Below are 23,711 nucleotides of genomic sequence, written 5' to 3' on the forward strand. Positions count from 1 at the left end.
CCATTCCTTGGAGGCCGGGGTGTGGGACAGAGCTTGGGGCCTGCTCCTGGACAGTCCATGTGCTCACCACGGGGCTGGACCGTGCTGGAGTCACTCACCTGGAGTCAGGAGCTCCCTGCACCTCCTGCCCTGCCTGCCTCCCACATGCAAACGGCAGGATGCTTGGGACAGCCACTGCCCTGTTTCACTGGGATTTCTCTGGATGCTGGTGCTCCCCACCCCACCAGGACAGGGCAGCATGCAGGGACTGCCTCCCACGGCTCCAAGGCTCCTCCCTGGCCTTCAATCCACACAGAAAGGGCGGCTGGGGCTTGGGAGGGTGGGAGCAGCAGGAGCCTGCCCCAGGCACAGCTGGGGCTGGCAGTTCCTGAGGCTGCAGATGTGACAATAAAGGGAAGGAGCTGCCCCGTGCCACCGGGACAGTCTGGGAACAGCTCCCACACTCCGCTCTGTGGCTTTGGTTCATCAGGAAGGGGGTCCTGACAAATCCTCCCTGAAAGGAGGGTGGAGGTGGGGGGCAATAGGACAATTGTCACAACAGGACAAGAGCAAACAGCCTCAGGTTTCACCAGGGGAGCTTTAGATAGATATTAAGGAAAATGACTTCACAAAAAAGGGTTGTCCAGCCCTGACAGAGGCTGCCCAGGGTAGTTGTGGAGTCACCATCCCTGCAGGGATTTAAAAGCCATGTAGCTGTGGCAGCTGGGGACATGGTTGAGTGGTGGCTTTGGTAGTCATTGGACTCAATGATTTGGAGAGGTTTTCCAGCCTAAATGAGCCCATGATTTTATGAAAAGTCATCTCCCCGTGCCCCTCCATCAGCCTGAGCTGCAGGGGTTGCTCCTTCCCATGGCACCCCAGTCTGCACAGGCTGTGGCTACCCAAGGAGGCCAGCAGAACCTCAGTGGCCCTGGAGGTGGGGAAGAGATGCCCTGTACCAGCACTGGGAGCTCTGGAAGAACCAAAGAGCAGGTTGGGCACAGCTGCACCTCAGTCCAGAGCCCCCCACTGCCATCTCCCTCCCCTCCCACCGCCCCACACTCAGGGTAGGGGCTGTCCCCAGCTCAGCCTAAACCCAGAGCTGCCACCACATGCCCAGAGTTCCTCCTGGTTCTCATCCATTGCTCCTCCTGCCTCCTTCCCTCTGGCTGAGCAGAGAGAATGCAGGAAGCAAACTCCAGACACAGGATTTTTATTCCAAGGGCAAATGTATTTAAATAATTTACAATCATTGGACAGCCTGGAAGTCTGGGGTTTCTGTTGGTTGGTTGTTTTTTTTTGTTTTTTTTTCCATGCTTAGATCACAAAGATGTTCAAAATAAAAACCGTATTTAAAAAATGACCGTACATGGTGCGAGGGAGGGGCTGGGCTCAGGGGAAAGCCGGGCCCCGTGGGCTGAGACCCCGCCTCCCAAAGCGGGTGTATTCCCCAGGGAGAGGAGCTTCCCGCTGGTGCTGGAGCGAGGGCGGGCAGCAGGGATGGAGCAGGGTATGCTGCTGGGGCCATGGGACAGCTCTGTGCCCAGAGCCAGCTGCCAGCCCCACATCCCACAGCTGGGCAAACGGGGGTGGCAGGAGGGAGGCAAAGCCACAACCCCAGCCCCAGCACAGCCCCTCCACCCCTCTGCTGTCCCTGCAGGCCAGGGTGGGCTCCAGCCCCGGGGATAAGGCAACACCTCATGTCCAGGAAGGACTCCCTGGCAGTGTCTGTCCCTCCTGCCCCACAGTGGCTGCGTCCCTGATGTCCCTGGTGCCATGGGGTGCACCCTGAGGTGCCGGTGACACCGCAGTTCCTGGACAGCAGCCTGAGCTACCCCCCTGCCCCTCTCAACCCTTTCCACCCCCTGCATCCACAAACTGCCCCAAGGGGCTGCTGAGGCCCAGGAAGGGTTGGGAGTGACACCAGGGTAGCCGTGGGCTGGGGACAACACCGTCACCCACAGCAGCAGTGGGCGAGCAGGCACTTGCCAGCTCCCCTGGCCCACGCCTGGGGACCTGTTCTCTCCCTGGCCCCGCCAGCCCTGCTCTTAACTCCACACATCCAGGGAGTAGCGGCCCTTTGTCATCAGTTTCTTTACATAGTCCATGGCCTGGGGCTGGCTCATGTTGCCAAACTCGGACACGATCTCGTAGAAGGTGTTCTGCACGTCCCGGGCCATGTTCCGGGCATCGCTGTGAACGGGGAGCGTGAGTGAGACACCACGGCACAGCCAGAGCCCTGCCACCTCCCACTCTGGACACAGAGGGCTTGCTCATCCCAGCCCCCCTGCCCTCCTCTGCCCAGGACAGCATAGCCCTCCGAGGGCTTCTCATGCACAGCTGGGGAAACTGAGTCACACTCCTTTTCCTGAGAATTGCCCCAAATCCCCATCCTGTCCCCAGACCTACCCGCACACATAGATGTGAGCCATCCCCTCATTAATCAGCTTCCAGACGTTTTCCTTGTTCTTCTTCAGTAAGTGCTGGACATAAACCTGGCAGGAAACAAGGTGGGAGTGAGCAGAGAGGAGCTGAGCCCCACACCACAGACATTTGAGAGGGAGGGAAGGCAAGGCTCTGCTCGTGGCTTGGGGAGACAGGGGACGTGCTGGATGCTCCTGCCTGCCATGGGGGTGATGGTGGGCAGCAAGAACAAGTGGCAGGAAGAACAGTGTGGTACCTTCTCAGCCTGGTCCCTGGAGAAGGCCACGTTGAGCTGGGTGAGGACTCCCTCCTTCTGGAAGCGGGCCAGCTCCTCCCGGTACAGGTAGTCCTCGTGCTCACGGCGGCAGCCATAGTAAAGCACTGTCTCACCCACCTCTTTGCCTGCAGGGTTGCACAGCTCCCATCAGCTGGGCCCTGCCAGCCCCCAGCCCTGCTCCCTTCCCAACCCTGTGCTCGCCACCACCCTGGGCTTGCAGAGCTGCACGGTGGTTTTGGTTACAAGGGGAAGCTCAGAACTGATTCCCAGTAGTGGCCACAAGCCTTAGAATCGAGTCTGAGTGACCTGTGGCTAATTGGAGGTGTGGTGGTGGCAGAAGTCAGAGAAGTGCCCCAGGTCTGTCCACCCCCAAACATCCTCTGCAGCCAAGAGAAGGACAAAGCATCCTTGTGTGGACAAAACCATTCAGCTCTGTTCACCCTGCCCCGGCACTCTTCTGCTTGTGGCTGGGCTCACCAGCAACAGCAGCAGCACAGCTGCACCCTGGAAGTGGCCCCACAGAGTCCTGCAGCAGCCCCAGCCCCGGGGGGAGCTCTGGGCACTCACCCTGCTGCTTCAGCCAGGCACGCTCCTGGATGAAGCCGATGAAGGGGGCGATGCCGGTGCCCGGCCCGATCATGATCACGGGCGTGCTGGGCTTGAAGGGCAGCCGGAACTGCGACTTCCGCACGTACATGGGCACCAGGGAGCTGCTCCCGTTCTGCTCAGGCACCTTGCTCTTCAGCCAGTTGGTGGCCACCCCTTTGTTCAGGCGGCCCGTCTTGGTCTCGTACTCCACCGTCACGGCACAGATGTGGATGGAGTTGGGATGGACCTGCAGGGAAGAGATGCTGGAACCAGGCAGAGAAGGAGCTCCAGCAACCCCACACTGTGCTCAGGAATGGGGACAAGTTTAACCTCATGTTAACACCGGGACAGCTATTCCTCCCTGTGTACTCCTCATGGGGCTTCTGTCTTGTCCTCACCTCTTCATGAGACCACTGAGTTTCCCTGGAGGTTGCCAAGAGGGACTTTTGACCAGCCCCTAAAACACCACCTTGCCAGGCAAACAGGCAAAGAGGAGCAGGGCTCCAGAGACTGTTGGTACCAGGGCACAGCTGGCTGCAGCATGGGGACTCTCTACAGACTTTGTGGGAAGCTGGGATAACTCCATGCATGGAGATCACTAAATTTGCCTCTGTCATAGCAAACGTCACCAGGAGAAGGTGACATTTCATGTCCAGCTCCCAGCTGAGGGGAGCTGCAGCTGAAGAGGTCCCCCCACAGGCACATTCCCTGCTGGAAGCACACCCACCTTGGAGGAGGAGGCGATGGAGTAGTAGCGGGCCTGCAGGCGGGGCAGGAGCTCGCACAGGTGGTCGATGGGGGGGCGCAGGGAGGGCATGTCCTGCAGGATGGCCAGGATGTTCCTGCGGGCCTCCACCACCCAGCTGAGGTACAGCGCCTGCAGGCAAGGACAGCACAGCCATCACAACCTCCCCACAGGGCTGGCAAACACCCCCTCGGCTCTCTGGGTGCCTTTTGGGGATCCCCCAGGGCAGCTCAGCCCAGCTGGGAAGGGCAGTGCTCCCACCTTGCCCTCGGCAGCAGACGAGGCCATTTTGCGGAGGCGCTCCTGCTCGCCGGCGTCCGAGGCGTACTGGGCCAGCTCGTACAGGACGTTGGTGCGGGGAGGGTTGGTGATGTCCAGGTAGTAGGTCAGGGCTGTCCGGTACGACGTGGGGCAGGGGAAGGGATGCTTCTTGTTGGATTCCTCTGGAAGAAGCGGGAGAGAAAGAAAAATTAAAAAACATCCACCTCATGCTGTTATGTTAAGAGGTTTTGTGCCAGCTGCTACACACACAGGGCTGGAGACAGAGCAGAGTGGGCTTCAGGAAGGAGAGAGCAGCCTGTGGGTCAGGGCCCCAGCTCCACACTGAATCACCTCCCTCCCCAGGCAGCTCCAGCTCCCAGTAGCCCATTTTGTGTTTCACAGATGTTGCCTGACAGTTTAGCAGCAATAAATATACCCTGTGTTCCCTGCCCCGAGATGTGCAGGCAAACCCCCAGGCTAAGCAGGGGGCTGCCCTCTGTGGCTAATATGGCTTCTGGCACTTACATCTCCATCAGATCTGGCCTCAAAAATGTCCTTAGGCTCTGTCAGCCATGTACAGCTGTGACAGCAGTCAAGGCTGGAGCCATTCTGTTCAGCCTTGAGAGGTCCATAAGGGACAGGAATGACAACACAGGACACTGCACAGGAGGCCACAGGCTCCAGCCATGCCTTAAATCTACTTTGTCTCTAGAAACCAGGAGCTCTCTCAGGCTTCTGGGCCAGCACATCTGCTGCCTCAGGTCTGGCTGTGCTGCTCCAGGACTGTGATGGGCAGCAGCTGCCATCTCCCTCCTGCCAGAGGCTGGCTCTGCTGGGAATGCTAGCCAGGAAGAGCTCCTTGGATCAGCACAAGTGCTCCCTGCTGGCTGTTCAGACCCCAAGCCTGTGCCTCCTCCCAGGACTGAACAGAACATCTCACACACTCAGGGCCCTGAGGAGCTCCAGGGCTGCTGAAAAATGCTCTGGTGGGCTGATTCTCCATAATTAGGAGTGTGCTGTTACATAATTTGTTGTTGAATGGGCTCATTAAGCACATGTCACAACTGACCCACTTCAGCTGATCTCAGCAAGCAGGCTCTGAGCCCCTGCTAAAACAGCACAACACTGAATGGGACTGTGGGACATCTGGAGGTGCCCCACAGGATCTGAGGGTGAAGGACAGAGGCCACAGCTGGAGAACTGGAGACCCTCAGGGGTCATCCCTACTCACCATCCAAGTTGTTTAGGGACATGACAGTGTCCAGGTCTGTGCCCAGAATCTCACCAATCTGGTTCACCAGGGAGGAGTCGTTGGCTGGGTACACGGCCACGTGGTCCCCAGACTCATACCTGGCACAGAGCAGGAGGAGAGCGCATGGAACACCTGCACCACTTCTTGACCATCCCCAGCAGCTCAGCCAGAAGATAAAAGGGCTGGTGCAAGAGGCAGCAGGACACCAGTGAGGTCTGCACCATCAGGATCCACAGAGCCAGCAGTGACAGCAACAGTGACATTGTGGATGGAATATTTCCCCAGGGTTTTTACAAGACATCTCCCAGGTTAACAGCAGTTTTGCCAGAGTTCCAGCAAGGACAGGTCAGTTTCTCAACAGAACAGAGCAAAGCTCCTCAAAACTTCTGCAGTTGTTATGTTAAGTCACCTGGATTCATGGCTTCCGAACAATTTAAGGAATTTAAGCCAGTGAGAGAGTTTTAAGAACAGGGCTTTATTCCCTCTATGCTCATACACCTAAACCAGGCAAACACAGGCAAGAGCAATCCCCAGCTGAGCTGCCCTCTCATTTATTGAGTTACTTCTAGAGAATTCCTGCAGCTGGAATTGCTCAGGTAGGACAGGGATGCGGGATGGGATGGACCCAAAGCAGTGCAAGAGCTGGGAGCAAGTCCTGACAGGGGTACCTGGTACAGAAGCCCAAAGGGGCAGTGCTAAGGAGCAAGGTCCCCTTCTGGAGGGCTGGATGAGGCTGGTGCCACATCCTTGTGTTTGCTCCTGACAAAACAGAGGAGCAGTCTCCCCCAGGGAAGTACCTGATTTTGGAATTGGAGATATCCAGCTCCAGGTGCATCAAGTGTCGCTCTCCACCCTCGTTCAGCTTGCGGTTCTCTGTAACCTGAGCCAGGAAGGGGTTCTTGGCATCAAACGGGCTGCAAGGAAAGACAAAGGTGCTCTGGGGTTCCCTCCTGCAGGCTCATGGAGCTCCTTGTATCCAGGCATGCTCCCTCTGACTCCCATGATTTGGTTCTTGTTCCAAAGCACACTGCACCACAGCACAAACCAAATTATGCTCTGCTGCTCCCCACACTGGCACAGGAAACAAATCCTTTTCCTTCTCAGCACAGCCCAGCAGCAGTCAACAGCTTCTGTCCTATTAAGGACACGTGACAGAACTGAATTGGAGGCACTGTCACATCTCAAAGAAGTATTTCAGGCTGGAATTAATGTTTAAAGCTCATCTCCCCACAGCAATACTGCCAGCAGCCATCATGCATTGCCCACTGCAGGCAAGGAAAGGCTCAGGACAGATGCTGTGCATGTACCAGCCAAACAGCACACGTCACCACAACCATCTCCTCACTATGAATGATTCATTAACTGGAGAACCCCAGAGTCCCAGTGGAGAGCTGAGCCCATTTCTCTTGGGCAGAGACCTGCTGTGCTGCAGGAGTGGCACTGCCTGCACAGCAGGTGCTGCTAGGAACAGCAAGGAGCCACCAGCCCAGAGCTGCCCCAGGTACAGCCTGCCCAGGGGGTTTGGCACTCACGGCTTCTGGTTCTCGTAGCTCTTGAGTCTGCCCATCTCCCCCGTGTAGACTTTGTTCATGTTCACATCTGTGTGCACCACCAGCTCGTACTGCCGGATGCTGGGGGAAAAAGGGGAGAGAAAAGAGAAAAAAGTCAAACTGGAACCCACAAGGTACAGCTGGAACCATCATCTCCCTTGCTGGATTTGCTGCAGCTCAAAACCAAATGCAAATTCCACCCCTTTGCCCATCTTGAGACATAAGGGAGCAGGAAGACTCTGCAGAAAGCCCAACACAAGGGGAATTTTCAGCCTCCCTGAAGCCTCACAACCAGCACAGTCATCCCCAGAGGAACCAAAGCCATCATCTCCCCACTCAGAACAGGAATCCAGAGCTGGGCCCAGACTCACACCAGGACAAGCTCAGGCCTCACTCACTGTTACACTTCACTCGTGCCCTCCTCGAACCTGGAAGGGGAGGCAGAGGAAAGGGAACAGCAGCCCAGGGCTGATGGCACAGCCACCAGCCAGAGGTGGCCAGTCTCTGACACCCAGGAGCAGCTGCTCCCAAACCCACCTGGACTCTTCTCCTGTAGCCTCCACCCCGAAGTGCTCACACACTGCTGGCCAGAACTGCTCTCTCCAGGTGATGAAATCTTCCTCCAGGCTAGTCAGGGCAGAAGAGAGAGTCAATAACCCAGCCCCACTCCCAAAAAAGCTACCTGAGATCCCTATGCCCTCCTCCCATCACTGTGGGAAAAGGCATCTGCCTTAGCCCCAGGCACCCTTGGTACCTCCACATGCTCACAGATCACCAGGAAAGCACCTGCAGAGCACTGAGTGGGAACTCTTGCTACACCACGTCTGCCAAGGAAGGCTTTATTTAGGCTCAGTCTTTAAAAAGCTCAGCTCCCCATTGTCCACCCCTGGTATGAGGTGACCTTCCTAAATGGTCATGATTCCACCATGACACTGCTTATTTTTCCAGGCTCAGAGCCTTCCACACACGGCATATTCCTCTCATAAGGCCCTGCAGACCCTTGAGGTAGAGCCACAGGTTCATGTAATATCCCAAGGTGCTCAGGGGAGCACAGAGAAGTTAAAAAAAAAAAAAAAAAAATCATTGTGGGAGTTGGAAAATTGCTGCCTCCCACCATAAAACACCTCCCAAGGAGATTAACCTGCCTCCTTCACTGGGATGGGTGAGTTTACCCACACAGGCTGCAGCAGGGCAAAGGCAGAGGAGGCTGCAAAGCCTGCTCCAGTGGTACCCATGGACATTTAAAGCTGAGGAGGGATTTTCCAGACACAGAATCCCTTAGGACACTCCCTGTGCACAGGGAGCTGATTGTGGGAGACACAGCAGACACACACACTCACAACCATGTCAACCCCAACAAGGAGCCCTGTGGAGTTTATTTCTGTCTTGGTAGTGGAGCCAATTCCCTGCCAAGGTCCTTTGCAAGGTGCTTTCAGCCAGCTCTGACCAGCCCCTCAGCCCAAGGCACTCACTTGCCATCGTCATCTCCCAGCCCCAGCTCAAAGATGCGCTGCGCTCCAAGCTCCTCCAGTCTCTTGTCCACGTACTTCCCCATGGCATTGAAGTGCTCATAAGTTTTGTTCCCCAGCCCAAACACCTGGAAGGGAACACTCATGAGCATGGAGAAGCAAGGAGATGCACTTCCCCCATCCATTTGACATCCTGTGGCCAGGTATCACCCCACAAAGGATGCAGAATAAAGACAGCGAGACCCCTCCCAGGTCCCCAGTACGAATCTACCAGCGTGTGGACAGGAGGCACCAGCACCTCCCCCGAGCCTGGATGCACTTCCAAGAACTCCTGCACATCTCCTTGTGGGACCAGTAAGAGCCTGGACTGCCTGAAGACCCATTGCTGGCCTTTGCCTCCCATGAACCACACAGTAAATTCTTGCTCACTGCTTCACACAGAGTAGCCTCACATCTCCACCAGTGGATTTTACTCTCGTTTGCAATATTATGCTGCCTAAGGAATTTGACCAGGGTTTAGGGTGAGGTGGCTGTTTCCCAGCCAGTTATTCAGCTCAGCACAGGAAGAAAGTTACACACTCCTCCAAGTGATTTAATTTGTGGGTGAAAATCTGGCCCCAGGCTGCTCAATTAGCTTCTGAAGAGCAGCAGCAGTCTGTAGCTCATTTACAGACTTGTATTCAGTGCCTGAAGGGCTGTTTGGGGCTGTTTATACCAGGAAACTCTCGTGATTTAGGGAGTGGAGAGTGAACTCTGGCATTTGCATTTAAAGCCTCCAGAAGTACATTTGCAGGTGTCCACAAAGCCCAGGCAGGAAGACAGCAGGGATCCCAGACAAGGTGTACAAGGCACAGACATCGTGTTGGGCCTTTCCCCAAGCCACTCTGGAGGGCTCTTGGCCTTCCTGCCCAAATGTAACACAAGAACTGGAATGGGGCCACTTACTGCAAACCGGAGACCCGAGAGGTCAGCATCAGCCTCCTGCAGCCAGTCGTAGAAATCCTGGGCATTATCTGTGGGATCCCCCTCTCCATAGGTGGCCATGCAGAACACTGCCAAGGACTTGTCAATCTCAGAGAGGCGACTCAGGTCCGACTGCAACCAGAGGAAAGAAGGAATCTTCAAGGATCCCACACTGTGGCTGTTGGGCAATTCCTGTTCCCACAGTGTAGGTGTGCAAACAGCACTATGCGTTTAGAGAAGGGGGTTGGGAAAAGCCAAACCCATCCAAAATGGCTGGGAAAATAAAGGCAAGCACCCTAACTGGACTGCAAGTCAGTATTTCTGCTCCACCAGAAAGAAAAGCAATGGGACTTTCCATTCAAGGCTTTAAGGCACCAGGAGAATGTAGCATGGCAAGGACAGAGCCCATACCCACAGCTCTCAGGCTGATCTTTTCTCCCCTAAATGACACAACTGTCCTTTGGCCAGGGTCACTGGATTTTTGTAGGGGGCACTGAAAGGTTGTTACTATCCCAAGGCTGCTCAGGGCTAAATTACCAGGTCATACTCCTCTGGATCTGCTGCCATGCCCCGGAGGCCATAGCGATGGGCATCTTTGGAGAGGCGATTGGCAAACTCCTCTGCTGTGCCCGTCTGGGAACCATAGAAAACCACTATATTTCGGCCCTGGAGAAGAAGAGAAATCCCTTTTAAATGGTGATTACTCATTTGGCAAATGCACAGATGAAGCACAAAGGAAATGCCTGAGATGAGGAATCCTGGACTGCAACCTAAAGGCAAGCAGGAGTGTGCGCTTGTGCAGGACTCCAAGAGTTTGGCAGAAAACTCAAGGCTGAGCTGTTAGTGAGAACATGACTCTTGCCACTCTCAGAGGGGAGATTCAGGTCAGACTAAAACCCAAAGCAAAGAATAAACCTTCCAGATTTATTCTCAACTTCGAGGCCGCAGTGTGACTCCAGGAAGCAGGGAACACCCTGGATGAGAATGCAGAACTTGCCAAAGGCTCTGGGCAAGTGCCTGAGCACCAGAGCTCCTGCTCTGCTGCAAGCCAGCCACTTTGAAGTAGAACAGAAAATGCATCCAGCCCTTGCTTCCTCTCGTGTCCAGACCAGCAGAGTCAAAAGCTGACAGTTCTGTGTACAATTCCCATTGCACAGCCAGCCAGTTTGGGAACCAACCACACAGATAAACAACTGCCAGCCAATGACTTCAAAGTCTCTGCCATTTCCCTTCTGACTTTGATCTCATATTACATGATTTTTTTTTCCACCACTGAATTTTCACTTTAATTTCTTCTCTAAGAACAAATCTCAGGCACAGACTAAAAGAGCTATTCCTGGCTGCTCACACAGCCTTCCTCTGGATGCTCTCTGCAGTAGCCATGTGTCTGTATCCAAACCAGCTCCTCCTGCTGACAGTTTCCAGGGGAAACTGGGATGGACATGAGCCCCCCCACCTTACCCAGCACCCCGTGGAGGCAGAGCAAGCAGCTTACCGTCTTCTTCATCTTCTCAATGAAGCTGCTGTCTCTCACTGGAGCTGCTCTGAAAGACAGGAGGAACCTCTTCTCAGATGAGCACGTTCATTTTTGAGGTCAGGAATACGTAAGTGGGGAAAAAGTGGCCTCCAGACCTCAGGAAAGCTGCCCAAAAGGGTGTGAATCTCCACTGACCACTGTTATTCACCTTGTCCCAGGAATGCCCATTGCTCAGCCACAGGACTTCTGCACACAACCATGGAGCAGGGACTTGGAGCACAGGGGAAAAGCTGAGCTCCTGCCTGACCCCTGTCAGTGAATCCTCCCCTGGGAAAAGCCCAGGCACACAGCTCTGCCCACCAGGAAACCTTTATCAACTGCTCTGAGAGGTTTCACAGTGGAGCAGGCTAAAGGATCTCACAAAAGCAGGTCTCCAGATAAGTCTCAGGGGCCAAGCCATGGTTTGAAAGAAGGAAATGGAAAACACCCTGCTTCCCACACCACCGTGGGCAAGCAGAACCAATCCTGAGCCATGCTCCCCAGGACACATCCCCCAAACCTGAAGTCAAGCAGGGCTAAAAATCAGCTGTTTCAGCCTCAAAAGAGCATGCCAGCCATGGGCCCCGGAGCTGGAGAGCCCTGTGGAGCAGGCACATGCAGCTGATCAGACCCACAGAGCTCCCAGCAAAGTCACCATTGCCAGCCAACGTCCTGTGGAGCTCGTTCCATGCTGGTTTCCCATTCCTAGGATGAATCTCCTGCACAGAACATTTGCATTATTGTACAGACATGGTTTTCCCTAGCTTGGAAGGGGGAGAAACCCCAGCAGAGCCAGAAACATGGAGGTAGGGATTCACAGTGCTGCAGCTGCCCTGTTAGGGAGGAAGCCAGAAGAGCTTTGCTATCCTTAGCACATCTTTGGATTTTCAGTGTCATGGAATGAAAACAGCCCAGCCCTGGGGACTCTGGGAGCCTCACAAGCAGAGGTGACCATAGCTATAGTCAGATTAGGTGCTGGGAGCTTTTCAGAGCAGGCCAGGACAGAAGCTCCTTGCTGTCCTCCCCACTAAAACTTTGGTAGCAGGGAAGATGAACGTGGGACCCGTTCCCATTCCACAATGGAAGAATGCAAGGCCAGGTCTCCTGTGGGATGAGAGAAGCCTCCAGGCAAAAAAAAAAAAAAAAGGTTTTGGCTCCAGCCCATGTGAGAATGTGGGGAGCTAGCTAACAGTTTCCTCAACTCTGTAGCCCAGAGGAAGGGATCCTGCGGATGTGCTGAGGCATTTGCGGAGAGCACACACACCAGAGCAGCAGGGTGGGGGACGTTCATGAAACATCCCCACGCACTCCTTGCTACCCCAAGGGAGCAAGGATCTCCATAACTGGGCCTGACAGCTCTGAGCACCAACAGTCTCATACAAAAGACAAAGTACACACAAAGGACAAACAAAGCCGACCCCAAAAAGCTCCCCAAGGCAGCCGTGCTCCCAGGAGATGCTTCACACCCCTGCTGACTCTCTCAGCAGTTAACAGTCTCCCCATGCTGTCATTTGTCCCCTGTTAGGAACTGGGATATCACAAATATCTTAAGGGAGCAGCCCCAGCCCTGCCCACGCTGCAGCCAGGACAGGGGCTCGGGAGAGCTCTCAAGACACAGCTCTCTCAGTTTTTGTCTCCTTGGTGAACTTCTTTAATTCCTGCCCTCTGCAAACAAGATTCAATTAAAACAACTGTTGGTTTAGCTACTAAACAAAATGCTTTTAAAGGAGGAGAAAAAACAAAGTTTTTAGATCCTTTCAACAAGCTCCCTTTGGAAGAGAAAAGGGAGCAGCACATGCAGCTCGGCTTTTTTCAAAGGAGGCAACCCTGCACTGAAGTGAGTGCTGGAGAACAGGCTGTGGCTCAGATACAGAAGAAGTAATGAGCCTGGCTTTGGAAAAAAGGCTACACAAATCCCTGAAATTGCTTCATCAGGGTGGCCTGAAAATCTGAGCAACGAAAACACACAGGCACCAAAGGCAGAAACTACACATATTTTCACTGCTCTGCCAGGGAAACTTGGAAAAGAAAGTTCATCCTCAGCAAGGACTGCTCTTACAGCTTAGACAGCCCAGGGTAGCAGCTACAAGCACTAGAAAAAGCACTGGGTGGAGGCAAGGGGATTAACCCCATTGTCAGAGAGACTGTAACTTGTACAGCTCTCCCACCCTTGGAGAGAGCCCACAGCACAAACTACTCCCAGGGCTCTCTGTCACTTTGGTTTCAGGAGAAAGAAAGGACAGGGGAGGAAGTTTCCAAGAGCTCAGCAAGAATACCAAAGTCTGTCTCAGATGAACACCTCTCCTTCAGAAAGTTCCTGCTCCCATGGCTTTCCTGCTGAAAGCACAGATACATCCAGAAGTGAGGATGCAGCCTGGATGCTGCACAGAAACCGAACACCGACAGCAGGGTCTCCTCTGGAGCAGCCTGCTTCTGAGCAGAGCCTCTCCCCTTCCTTCTCCTCCTGTTGCAGAGGGGGGAGGCACCCACTCCAGCCAGCTTTGGAGCTGGAAGGATCCCAGCAGCAGAGTAACTCACCTGGCCGTGGCCGGCTCTTCCCGCGGGGCCGAGTACACACAGCCCATGGCAGGGCAGGGAGGAGGCAGACAAAGAGTCCAGGGAGCTGTGTCTGCAAAGGGAGCTGTGAGGGGACGGATCTAACTTAGCTCTGGAGCCACACGCACACAGGCCTTTCCATTCTGCTCCTCCCGGGCGTTAAAACCAAGCATCAGCCTTTTGTTGAGGAGAAGAGAGCCGGCACAAAAGGTCCCGGCACGGGTCATAGCAGGAGTGATCCCGTCCACTCCGATCCTCGTGGTGGGGCTTTGGAAGTTCTTTGGAAGTTACTGAGTGGATCTGCGCAGTCCTGAGAAACTGCAACATCTGGCAGCAGTGGCAGAAAGGAATTAGGAGTGGAGAATGAAACCTCCCAGGATCCTCCGCAGCACACGTCCCTCTCCCATCGGCACAGAGCAGGGGACGGGACACAAAACCCTCCCCCAGCCTTGTTCCCTTGGAAACTGTTTATATCACAGCTGCTTTTATATATTCTTCTATACAAAAAAAAAAAAATTAAAAAGGAAAAAAAAAAGCTTGATGCTGTAGCTGAATGAAATTATTCCAGACACTGTTGAGCAATGCTTTGGGTAACTATGGCAGTGCCATTACGGAGGCAGCTCAAAGGAGTTTGTTTTTCTCAGGATCCTATTAAGTTAAATTAGAGATGGTCTCTCTCACACACACAGGCAGCAGAGAGCTAATCAGGCTAAGGACTTGGAGCAATTCCTGCCACAGGAAGCTCTACAAGTACCAGGGAATGGATTTCTGCATAGCTGCAGAATAGAGATAAGCCAGTTTCTGTCCAAACAATACTAAAGAGGGGGGGAGAAGGGAGAGGGTGACACTCAGCAGGCTGTCGCACCTACATCTCCCCAGGATGACTGTCTGCAGAGTGAGGACAGGAGAAGGGAAAGAAAAACTGTGATTGAGAAACTTGCAGAGGAGGAGCAGCCAAAGAGCAAAAATAAATTCCTGCATTTCCCAGCAATGGCCTTGCAAGGAAGCGTGGTGGCCGTGGCTGCCGGTGCTCCAGAGCTGCTCTCCCTAACAACATCTGCAGAGCAGGCTGCAGGGAGGGCTGCTCTGGTGGTTTTAATTAAGTCTGAAAATGGTCAAAACACAAGCAGTGCTCAGTCAGTGGGATCCCAGCCTGGCCCACACACACTCGTGTTACACGTCACAGGTACGGGACACCTCGTACACAGGAAACACTGCATGTTCTGAGTTCTGTCCCTTCTGTGGGCACTTCAGGCAGGAAAACAGCTCCACTTGGCTTAAGGGTGAAGATCAGCAGCCTGCTCCCTCTCTGAGCTGTGGCTGAACCTGGAGATGCATTGCTGGAGCAAGATCATGATGATTTCCAGGCCATGCAGAGAGAGCCCAGCCCAGCTGCCACCCAGAACAGGGCATCTTAACCTCACATCTGCTCTTCCACAATCAAGGGCAGTAACAACAGTGGCATTTCCTTTGCAGATCCTGCTGAACTGACACAGTTTTATGAAGGTGTGCTGCTCCCAAAACCCCAGAAGGGCACTGAGGTGCTGGATGCTGTGTTTAGGTCAGAGACTGCTTGCACTCTTCAGCATTGCAAACAAATTGCTAAAGCAGCAGCCCTTGTGATGTGTCTGAATTGTTATTCAGCACCTTCATCCTCCAGTGTGCTGAGGTTGAGGGGCCAAAGTGAACAACAGAAACCATCATCCAATGCCATCAGATAAAGCAGTTCAGGACACTTTGGCAGAGCTGCAGAGAACGAGCTGAAGAAATGCAACCCTTCTAAAGGTCAAGGCTCTTTACTCCAGCCAGAGACAGCCCCACTGAGGCCTCTCTGCCTTCATGGGTCTGGGACAGCTTCCCTGACCCCCATATCCAGCCAGCAACAGGCAGAGGCTGACAGTGGGATCCTGCTTTGCTTGTTCATCAGAAAGGAAACTCCACCTCAGATTCAAGGATTACAGGAGGGAAGGAAACCCAAGGCTGACCAAATTTGTTTTCCCACTCATTTTCCTCCCAGTTCTAGGCATCCCATAAAACCCCACTGCAAAAGCTGCAAGAAGTTACTGTCTCTGTCCTGAAGGATTGATGAGCCACCCACCACAGCCTTGGCTTTTAGGGTCACACTGCCCTTGGACCAGCTGGATACAATGACCACAGCAGGGCTGCAGCAGGGTACATGGAAAAACCACTGCACAGCCTCCTCTCACTCTGCACCTGCCTGGCTGACAGTTTTCCAAAGTGCAGTTCTGTCAGACAACTTGCTGAACCACCTCACCTCTCTGGTTATCAGCAACAAGGAGGTGCTGCTGTTCCACATCTCCCACAAGGACAGTTGCTCCCTCACTCCTCACAGGGACAGAGAAGGCAGCACAGACCCCACAGAGGAAACAAAGTGCCCGTGAGGCAGCTCAGAGCCAGGACCTGCAGCCAGGCTGTAGGTGGAATCAGAAGTGCTAAGGCCCTGCAGCAGAACAAGGTGGTAACACACAACCAGAAGTCAAAGCTTCTCTGCAAGGTCACCACAGCCTCTGGAAGAACTGCATATGATGGGCTGTAGGTGGAATCGGTCACAAGGACGGGGAGCACGGGACCCCAGGCTGTGCCATGGTAGGATCCAATTTCAAAAAGATAGTGCCCTTTCCCCAGGCAGCTCAGCTCTCACTGCAGCACAGCCATTCTTACAATCTCCAGGGGCAACCACGTGCACTGACACACAGGCCTGGCTGGCAGGCATGGGAGGGAAAGCATCCCAGCAATCCAACAGAACACATTCCCAAGGTAAGGCTGTGCTGGCACAGGCAGCTGGGCTGCTGCCAGCCATGTGTGCACCCATCTGCACAAGGTAGCACAGCCAGGGACACTGCTGCCCTTTAAAACCCTCCCAGCCAGAAAATGTACTTTCCAACCTCCTGCAATGCCAGAAACAAAGAACGAGCTAAAAGGTCCAGCAGAAAACTGATGTAAAGTTTGGAATGTGACTGAGACAAGGAACAAAATGCACCCAGATCTCCATCTGTGTGGCTCGTTCCTAGCCCCAAGCCCTTTGTAGAAGATGGGGTGGAACAAAGCCCTCCCTCTCCAAATCCAGTCTCCCACTCCAGTGGTAACCTGGTATCAAAAGTCAATCAAGTTTTACAGGAGCTGCCAAGCAGCTCATCCCAGGAACTATCTCCCAGCTCCCCAAGACTATTCCTTTCCTTCATAGCCAAGGGTAGATAAAATCTCCAACAGGAAATCTGTTTAAGAGCAAGCAACCTGTCTCCAGATTTACCTAAATGTGACTTTTATCAGAAAACACCAATAATTAAATCCTTAAGAGTTTTGAAGTACAACCAGAGGTTTTTTTGCCTTGCTCGGGAAAGACCAATTCCCAATTTGGGCCACACGGTGGGGTAAGGCAGAACTGCAGCCTGGCTCTTCCACCGGGATTTCTGCATCGTGAGCAGAACCCACAGCAGCTGAGGGCAGAGAAACGCCCCCTCACCGACCTCCCACAATCCAGCTGAGCCTTCCAGAACCCACCACAAGCAAGAGAGAAAAGCTCTCCTGGAGCCACACGGCCTGAGAGTTGTTACTTACACTGACTGCATTTTGGGGAGGTCAGGCACTTCCTCCTTTTTCTTGCGGAAGAAGAACCAGTAGGTAAAAAGTCCAGTGATGAGGGAGATGAGGAACACGTCCATCATGCTGAAGAGAGAGTCCTGCTGTGCAGTGCTGTCAGCAGCTGGCATGGTTGGGTCCATGCTGGGCTCCCCCATGGCAGGCAGAGGCACTGTGAGCAAGGAAAAACAGTGAGCACCAGCAGCCACATGGGACAGCATTAAAGGACACCCAGAAAATGAGTTTTGCTTTACACTTAGTCTTAGGAGCACAAGGGTACCCAACAACTCTCTGGACAGACGCCTTTGCATCTGCAAGGTTCTTCTGTGTCCCACCAAGCTTTTCCCTTCCTGTTGTACCCATGCTGATCCAGCTGAAGTATTTCTGCTTTCCCTCTGCCAGCAGCAGCAGAACAGCCCCACACTCCAGCCAAGGAGCCAAACCAGGCTCCTACTGACACCCCAACAACACTCAACAGGGACTCACCCTTTACTAAAGCCCTTACCCACCACCAACCCCTGGGGATTTACTGAGGGATGACCCCACTCTTCAGTCACCCCACAGACCTGGGGATTCCTCCCTCCTTCCCACAAGGTGACAGGATGCCTTGGCCTCACTGCTGTGCTGATCAACCACAGAGCAGGACTGTGACACCAACCCCCCACGAGCATCCCCACAACAGGCTGTAACAACACAAATGATGAATACTTCTGATTTACTCCACTGCAGCCTGGATTTACTTCCATCTCTCCTTGGGCCTTTGGCTTCCTAGTCTCCTCTGTGATCTCCCCCAGTTTAACTTCTATCTCCTTGAATTGCTCCTTTACACTTACCAAGACAAAGTTTAAGTGATCTGGGACTTGCCCACAGCCATACCCAGAGTCTGTGGCAGCACGAGGATGAACATCCAGCCCTCAAATACCCAAGCAGTCCTATGGCCCCTGTCCTTCCACTGGGGAGCTACCCATCCCTCCTTCCCTCCCACTGCTGTGCCAAAGCTCTGAACTCCTCTGACCCTAATCCAGATGGCAAGATTATCTTCCCTACATGCAAGGACACACTCTGTCCAAATAAACAGATAATTAACTCTAAACTTGATTTGGAAGGGCAAAGTGACTCTCTCTTTGTACTTGGGCATCCTGCCAAGCCAGGAGACCATGGACATTTGAACTTGCAGCCAGAAAAGTGACTCAGAGCTGTGGTGGTGTCACAGAGGGACAGGATATGTGCCATGGCTGAGAAGTAAAAGTGACTGAAGTTGAAGGTTATACTAATACATTCAGGGGCTGTGAAGAAAAGGGAAGGTGATGCTTAGGGAGCACTAATGAGGGAGACCAGGTACAACTTTCAGCAAAGATTAACCCCTTGTTGTCACCCCCACAAGGGAAGACCAGCTCCAGACAACACACAGCCCTGTGACACAGGGCACCAGCCATAGAAAGCACCCTGTGGAGCACAGGGAGAAGTCCAGAGTCACCTGGCAGTGACCCTGGGTGGGTACTCTGGCAGCCCAATTAATGCTCAACCCCACAAGAAGTTTCATTTGGTGGAGAACTTGGCTAGTAACTGCATTACAAAGAGCACTAAAACACCACTACAAAGTTTCCCATTAGGTTCCCACAGAAGACACTAAAGCAGGGTGCTGGAAGAAAAATAAGAGTGATGTGACTGCAGACAAGCAAATTGCACATTCCTCTCCATCAGGCAGGTCACCCTGGCCTCCCTCCTTGCAAAAAGGCTGTCCATCTCTGGATCTTGGAGCCAAGCAAGAGCTGGATGTTCCTTCTGTACAACTGTAGACTAAACTGTTAGTTAAAGCCTCCACAACTGGGGCTTAGCTGCCAAAAAGGCACAGCTCCCAGGAGGGTCCCTCTCCTCCTCCTTATCTGGTTCCAGTAAATCACCAATGAGCTGGTCTGGCAACCAGCTCCAGGGGAATATGTCGGTGGGGGAAGAATGTGGCTGATTTATTGCTTTTATTCCTGATGAAAGCTCAGAAATTTTAATTACGAGCTCTTCTCTTACCCTCTGCCACCCGACCTGTAGGAATTTCAGCCAATCTCAGCCAAAACCTGCCAGTCAACCCTTTATTTCACAGAGTTTTGGGGTTTTGGTTCTTGCCATTTCACTCATCACTTGAGCTCCTCATTACATCTCAGGGCAAAGAAGCCCTGAGGGCCACTGGTCCACGATTCCCAGGGAGCCTCAACTGCTGCCTGTGCACAGCACAACCCAGTTCTGCAAAGAGAGGGAGGAATCAGTGCCCAGACACAGGCAGGAGTAAATATCTCCAACTCTGCAAGGTGGCTTGTTTTTTTCAGCAGCAGTTTCATTGCCCCAATTACACAAGGGTGGACAATTCCCCTCAGGGAATTGCCTCAATTCCCCTCAGGGCAGTGATGGCCATGTCAGTAACATTACCCTCAAAACACCCTGTCTTTCACTCACTTTCCCTGAAAATCCCAAGGCACATAAGGCAATGACAAACCTTTGCTCAGAGGAAGCCATGAATAAACACAAGGCTGATGAAGACCATGCTGAGCTGGTTTGGGGCAGGAGCTGCAGCTCTTTCCCTTCTGAGCACCAAACCCAGCAGCAGCTGAGCCCTGGGAAAGGCTCCTTGCACAGGGCACAGCAGCCTCCCTTGTCACCAGCTGAACGTGGAGGAGCTCCAAACCAGACCTGTTTGTGGTGAGCAGCACCTGGCCCACAGCAACTCCCAGCTCCAGACTGCTCAGACATGGATATTGCCCTGTGTGGGCAAAGAATGAGGGCAAGAATGAGCCTGTGCCCTCCTCAGCCAGGTGAGGGCTTTGTCTCCAGCAAAATTCACCACTGTGCTCAAAGCAGCAGAGCTTCAGCTCCCAGAGCAGCAGGGTTTGGCTTTCTCCAGCCTCCAGAGGAGGTCTCCTCTCCCAGGCAGGGCTGCCCTGGAGAGGCATCCTCAGGGAGGCAGCTCCCAGGAATGCTGCCTGGGTGGATGTGGGGGTGGAAGCTGTGCTGTCTCCTTGCATTGATCACACTGCAGCTCTCCAGGGCTTCAAAGGGGAGCCCTGCAGCTGCAGCCAGGCCACCCACTCGCTGCCCACAGCCAGGGAAGGGAACATTCCAGGAGGTTCATGGCTCTGGTGCATGGAGCACAGCCCGGTGTGCTCTCCTCTCTTCATTCACAATCTCCACAGCACAGAGTTTCCACACTGACCTCTAGCTGGGAGGAAACTTGATCATGGCCTAGTGACAAGAGCTGCTTTAATTTTGATGCTGGGCTCCCTCTGGTCCTGGACATTTGGTTATTCAAGGCTTATATCTCAGCTACAGATTCTTCTTTTCGCTTTCCCTTCACCATCCCTACCCTCAGGAAATGGTTTGCTTAGACATAGCAAGAAAAAGGCAAAGAATGTGAAATTAGGCCTCATTTCTCTTTTTTAAAGGGTTGTCTTAACTCAGGAACTATTGAACTCGCCTCACCCAGCACAGGATGATTATTGCTCAGTTTATCTCAGACTAGCTGGCTGTAACAATTATTTTCCAGAAGTTCACAGCAAATTTGTCATTTTCAAAAGACATTTTCATGTCATTTTCAAATACATGTCCTTTACTAACTTCCAGTGAAAATAAACCTGACTCTTACTTGAAATTTAGCTATGCTGGGAATCCTGCAGTCTCTGGAAGGGCCTTGGTAGAATCAAACTAGGTTTTTAAAAGGAAAAGGAAATATATGATGCAGAAGTAAAACCTTCCCTGACAACAGTTTCAAGAGTGGTTATTTTATCCACAGTTTTTATTGTATCTTCAGTCAAGGTAAGACAAGATGTCCATATCCCTGGGGCTTTTTTTAATGGTGGCTCCAGTTCCTGGATCCCTGTTTGTGCACACAGCAAAGCCATCAGTCTCAGCAAGATGTGAGCATTTACATCACACAGAAAGTCACAATATTTTGAAAGATTGCAATCAAGCAATGCTGTGTTTTAGCACAGTTTTCAGCCACTGAATGTGAGAATTTGCTTGATACATGGCAGCTCACAATAATTCAAATCATCAGGGACCTTCCCTGCACATCTCCGTGCCAGCAAACAGATGTACCTCATCTTCATATGGAATTAAATGTATTCCTCATTCTTGTGCACACCTTGGAGAAAAAGAAAGGACTGGAAGCACTCTCAGTGCCAGGCATCCTCAAATTCCCCATAATTTCCAGACAGACTAAAGGGTCTATAACATCACATGGTTAAAAATACTTAAATATATATAGAAACAGCATTACAACAAACAAGACAGGAGTGATGAAAGCTAAGTGGTCAGCAACCTGAAGACATTTATTCTCCTTCCTTGCACTAGGAGATGGTGCATCAGGTGCCCCCAAAAGCACCCTGGGACACAGCACCACAATCACAAAGCGTGGCTGGGAGGTTTCCCCTTATGGAAGTCACACTGTGGTATCTCCCTGTGACCAAAAGCCAGGCTCCGAAGCTAAATTGGCAATGTGGGCAGGAAGATGTCTCTCTTGAGACTGAAGTAGCCTTTTTCTTAATGTAGTATCTGTGATGAGTTTCAAGTACCTCAGTTGGACTTCCCAGTCCCACACCAGGACTGCAGTCTGTGACTCTTGCCCCAGAAATGAATGACCAAGTTCTGTGCTTGACTCTGCCCCGTGCCACCATCAGCACACCCTGATGTGCAGCGTCAGCCTCGCCAAGAGGGGAAGGAGAAGGAAAACTGCTGAGCAAGCACAGCCTGGGGCTGCTCACTGCTCCCACCTCTGATAATCCATCCCCAGCAGCAGCTGGAGCACCAAGGAGCCCCTGATTCCAGCCCAACACGCCAGAGAGGGATCCCCACACGCCCTGCAGACACTGCCTGCCCTGGCACAGCTGGCACAGGGACTGCACCCCCCAGATCTATCAAAACACCCGGAGTTTTCCCAAGCATCAGCACCCTTTGGACACCTGCAGATAAGCACAGGAGCTGCAGGTGGAACCTGTGTTCTGCAGCATGTGCAGAAAGAGAATCAGTGGTGATGGAGTCGAAGAGGAACTGCGTGACAGACGTGCAATGCCACCAGTCACTCTCTGCCCAACCCTGGCACCGGTGCCAGGCTCCATTCAAAGGGAGCTCAGCAGGGTGCAGGCAGAGGAGCCTTCCCAGCCCACAGCAAGGCCCAGGCTGTCTCAGCTGAGCAGCAGCAGGGACAGCAGGCAGTGGCTTGCAGCCAAACCCTGCAGCAACGAGATCCCCTCGTTTCCCACAGCACCATCATGGTGCCAACTCGAGCTCTGGTGTACCCATTCCCTCTCCACCAGCCCACCCAACCCATCCAGCAACACTTATCAAAGGACTGCTTTACAAATTACCATGAAGTGGAGTCCATGCAAGTCTAACAGCAGATATAACAGCAACACACACTCAAAAAGCTCCTTCAGACTGACCTTCTCCAGCTCAGACTCCCACTGAAAGCCCTGCACAGCCCCACAGGGCAGGGCACTGCTGGAAGGGAGAGCACTCGTGCTCCCTGCAGCCATGTGACAATGACCCTCATGTCCCTAACTCAGCACCACGTTAGGGAGCAGAGAGGAAGTGCAGCTGTCAGATTTCCAGCGTTGGGAGCTCTGCGTGGCTGGGGATGTCACCATTGCCACCAGATCTGCCAGACACCTCTTTCTGACCAGGGAGGACCATCCTAAATTCCCAAGGCAGAGGCAGGTGTGTGTGACCAGATTTCCCTTCCTATCTTGTCTGCCCCAGGGATTGCCATTCCTCTCTTGTTGACCATGGCACAACACAGCTTAAGGGCACAATCAGCCTTGAGAAGAAGACTTTAAAAAGCCCAGTTTAAAATCAGAGACCAATTTTTGCCACCAGCATCACGGCACAGCCCCAAAATTCAACCTCAGGACAGACACAGAAATGGTAAGCAACCAAACCAAGTGAAAACTCCAATTCTTTGTACAGCATGACCTGCAGCCTGAGCTTTAGATACAACAGCAAAACAGGAAGGCTGTAAATAGAAATTAAACAACTGAAACATCTGGGAGGAAAAAAAGAAAACCACTGGACAGGCCTCTCACAGGTCTGCAAAGTTTGTGGAGAGCTCACAGAGATTGCAGCACCAAAAGGAAGCTGCACTGAGACCCCATCACTCCTCCCAGCAGCAGCAGTGCAGCAGAAGGAAGAGACTTGCCCACAAACAGGAATGCAGTCTTGTGACCAGCCAAGGGCTTTCTTCTTTCACCCACTAAGGACATCAGGCAGGTTACTGATGGTTACAGGCAGGACGAGGAGCCCCACAGACACAATCCCAAGAGGAAGGAGGAGAGGCAGCAGCAACAGCAGGGCTGTGGTGGAGGTGGCATTCCTGCCCAGACTGTGTCTGATCTCCTCTGAACCCCACTGCAGCCAAGACTTCCTGCATGTTAGTCTGTAATACTGGGCATGGGGACCCTCAGGAAAACCAGAGCTTCTCTTATTCCTCTCAGAAATGCAACAAATTAGACTAAGAAATTCTGTTTGCATCAGCCTGTGCCAGCCTCAAAT

The 23,711-nt window shown here is 53.0% G+C and overlaps 1 protein-coding gene across 3 annotated transcripts in view; it reads right to left on the bottom strand.

Annotated features, from left to right (window-relative positions):
* Positions 1 to 1,184: 1,184 nt before the first annotated feature.
* POR (cytochrome p450 oxidoreductase) overlaps positions 1,185 to 23,711 on the bottom strand; it is a 28,172-nt gene continuing 5,645 nt past the window's right edge. For all 3 annotated transcript variants that reach the window (XM_021550984.3, XM_021550985.3, XM_021550986.3), the window contains exons 3-17: positions 17,160 to 17,352; positions 11,004 to 11,052; positions 10,046 to 10,174; positions 9,491 to 9,640; positions 8,549 to 8,673; positions 7,614 to 7,703; positions 7,059 to 7,157; positions 6,324 to 6,440; positions 5,506 to 5,624; positions 4,275 to 4,456; positions 3,996 to 4,145; positions 3,248 to 3,515; positions 2,660 to 2,805; positions 2,389 to 2,474; positions 1,185 to 2,172 (exon numbers count right to left, since the gene is read on the bottom strand). In XM_021550984.3, the coding sequence (XP_021406659.1) occupies positions 2,028 to 2,172; positions 2,389 to 2,474; positions 2,660 to 2,805; positions 3,248 to 3,515; positions 3,996 to 4,145; positions 4,275 to 4,456; positions 5,506 to 5,624; positions 6,324 to 6,440; positions 7,059 to 7,157; positions 7,614 to 7,703; positions 8,549 to 8,673; positions 9,491 to 9,640; positions 10,046 to 10,174; positions 11,004 to 11,052; positions 17,160 to 17,338 (2,034 nt within the window). In that variant the 5' untranslated portion in view covers positions 17,339 to 17,352 and the 3' untranslated portion in view covers positions 1,185 to 2,027. The remainder of the gene's footprint in view (positions 2,173 to 2,388; positions 2,475 to 2,659; positions 2,806 to 3,247; positions 3,516 to 3,995; positions 4,146 to 4,274; positions 4,457 to 5,505; positions 5,625 to 6,323; positions 6,441 to 7,058; positions 7,158 to 7,613; positions 7,704 to 8,548; positions 8,674 to 9,490; positions 9,641 to 10,045; positions 10,175 to 11,003; positions 11,053 to 17,159; positions 17,353 to 23,711) is intronic.

The sequence above is a fragment of the Lonchura striata genome, chromosome 20 (assembly GCF_046129695.1).
Source record: "Lonchura striata isolate bLonStr1 chromosome 20, bLonStr1.mat, whole genome shotgun sequence".
Lineage (NCBI taxonomy): Eukaryota > Metazoa > Chordata > Aves > Passeriformes > Estrildidae > Lonchura > Lonchura striata.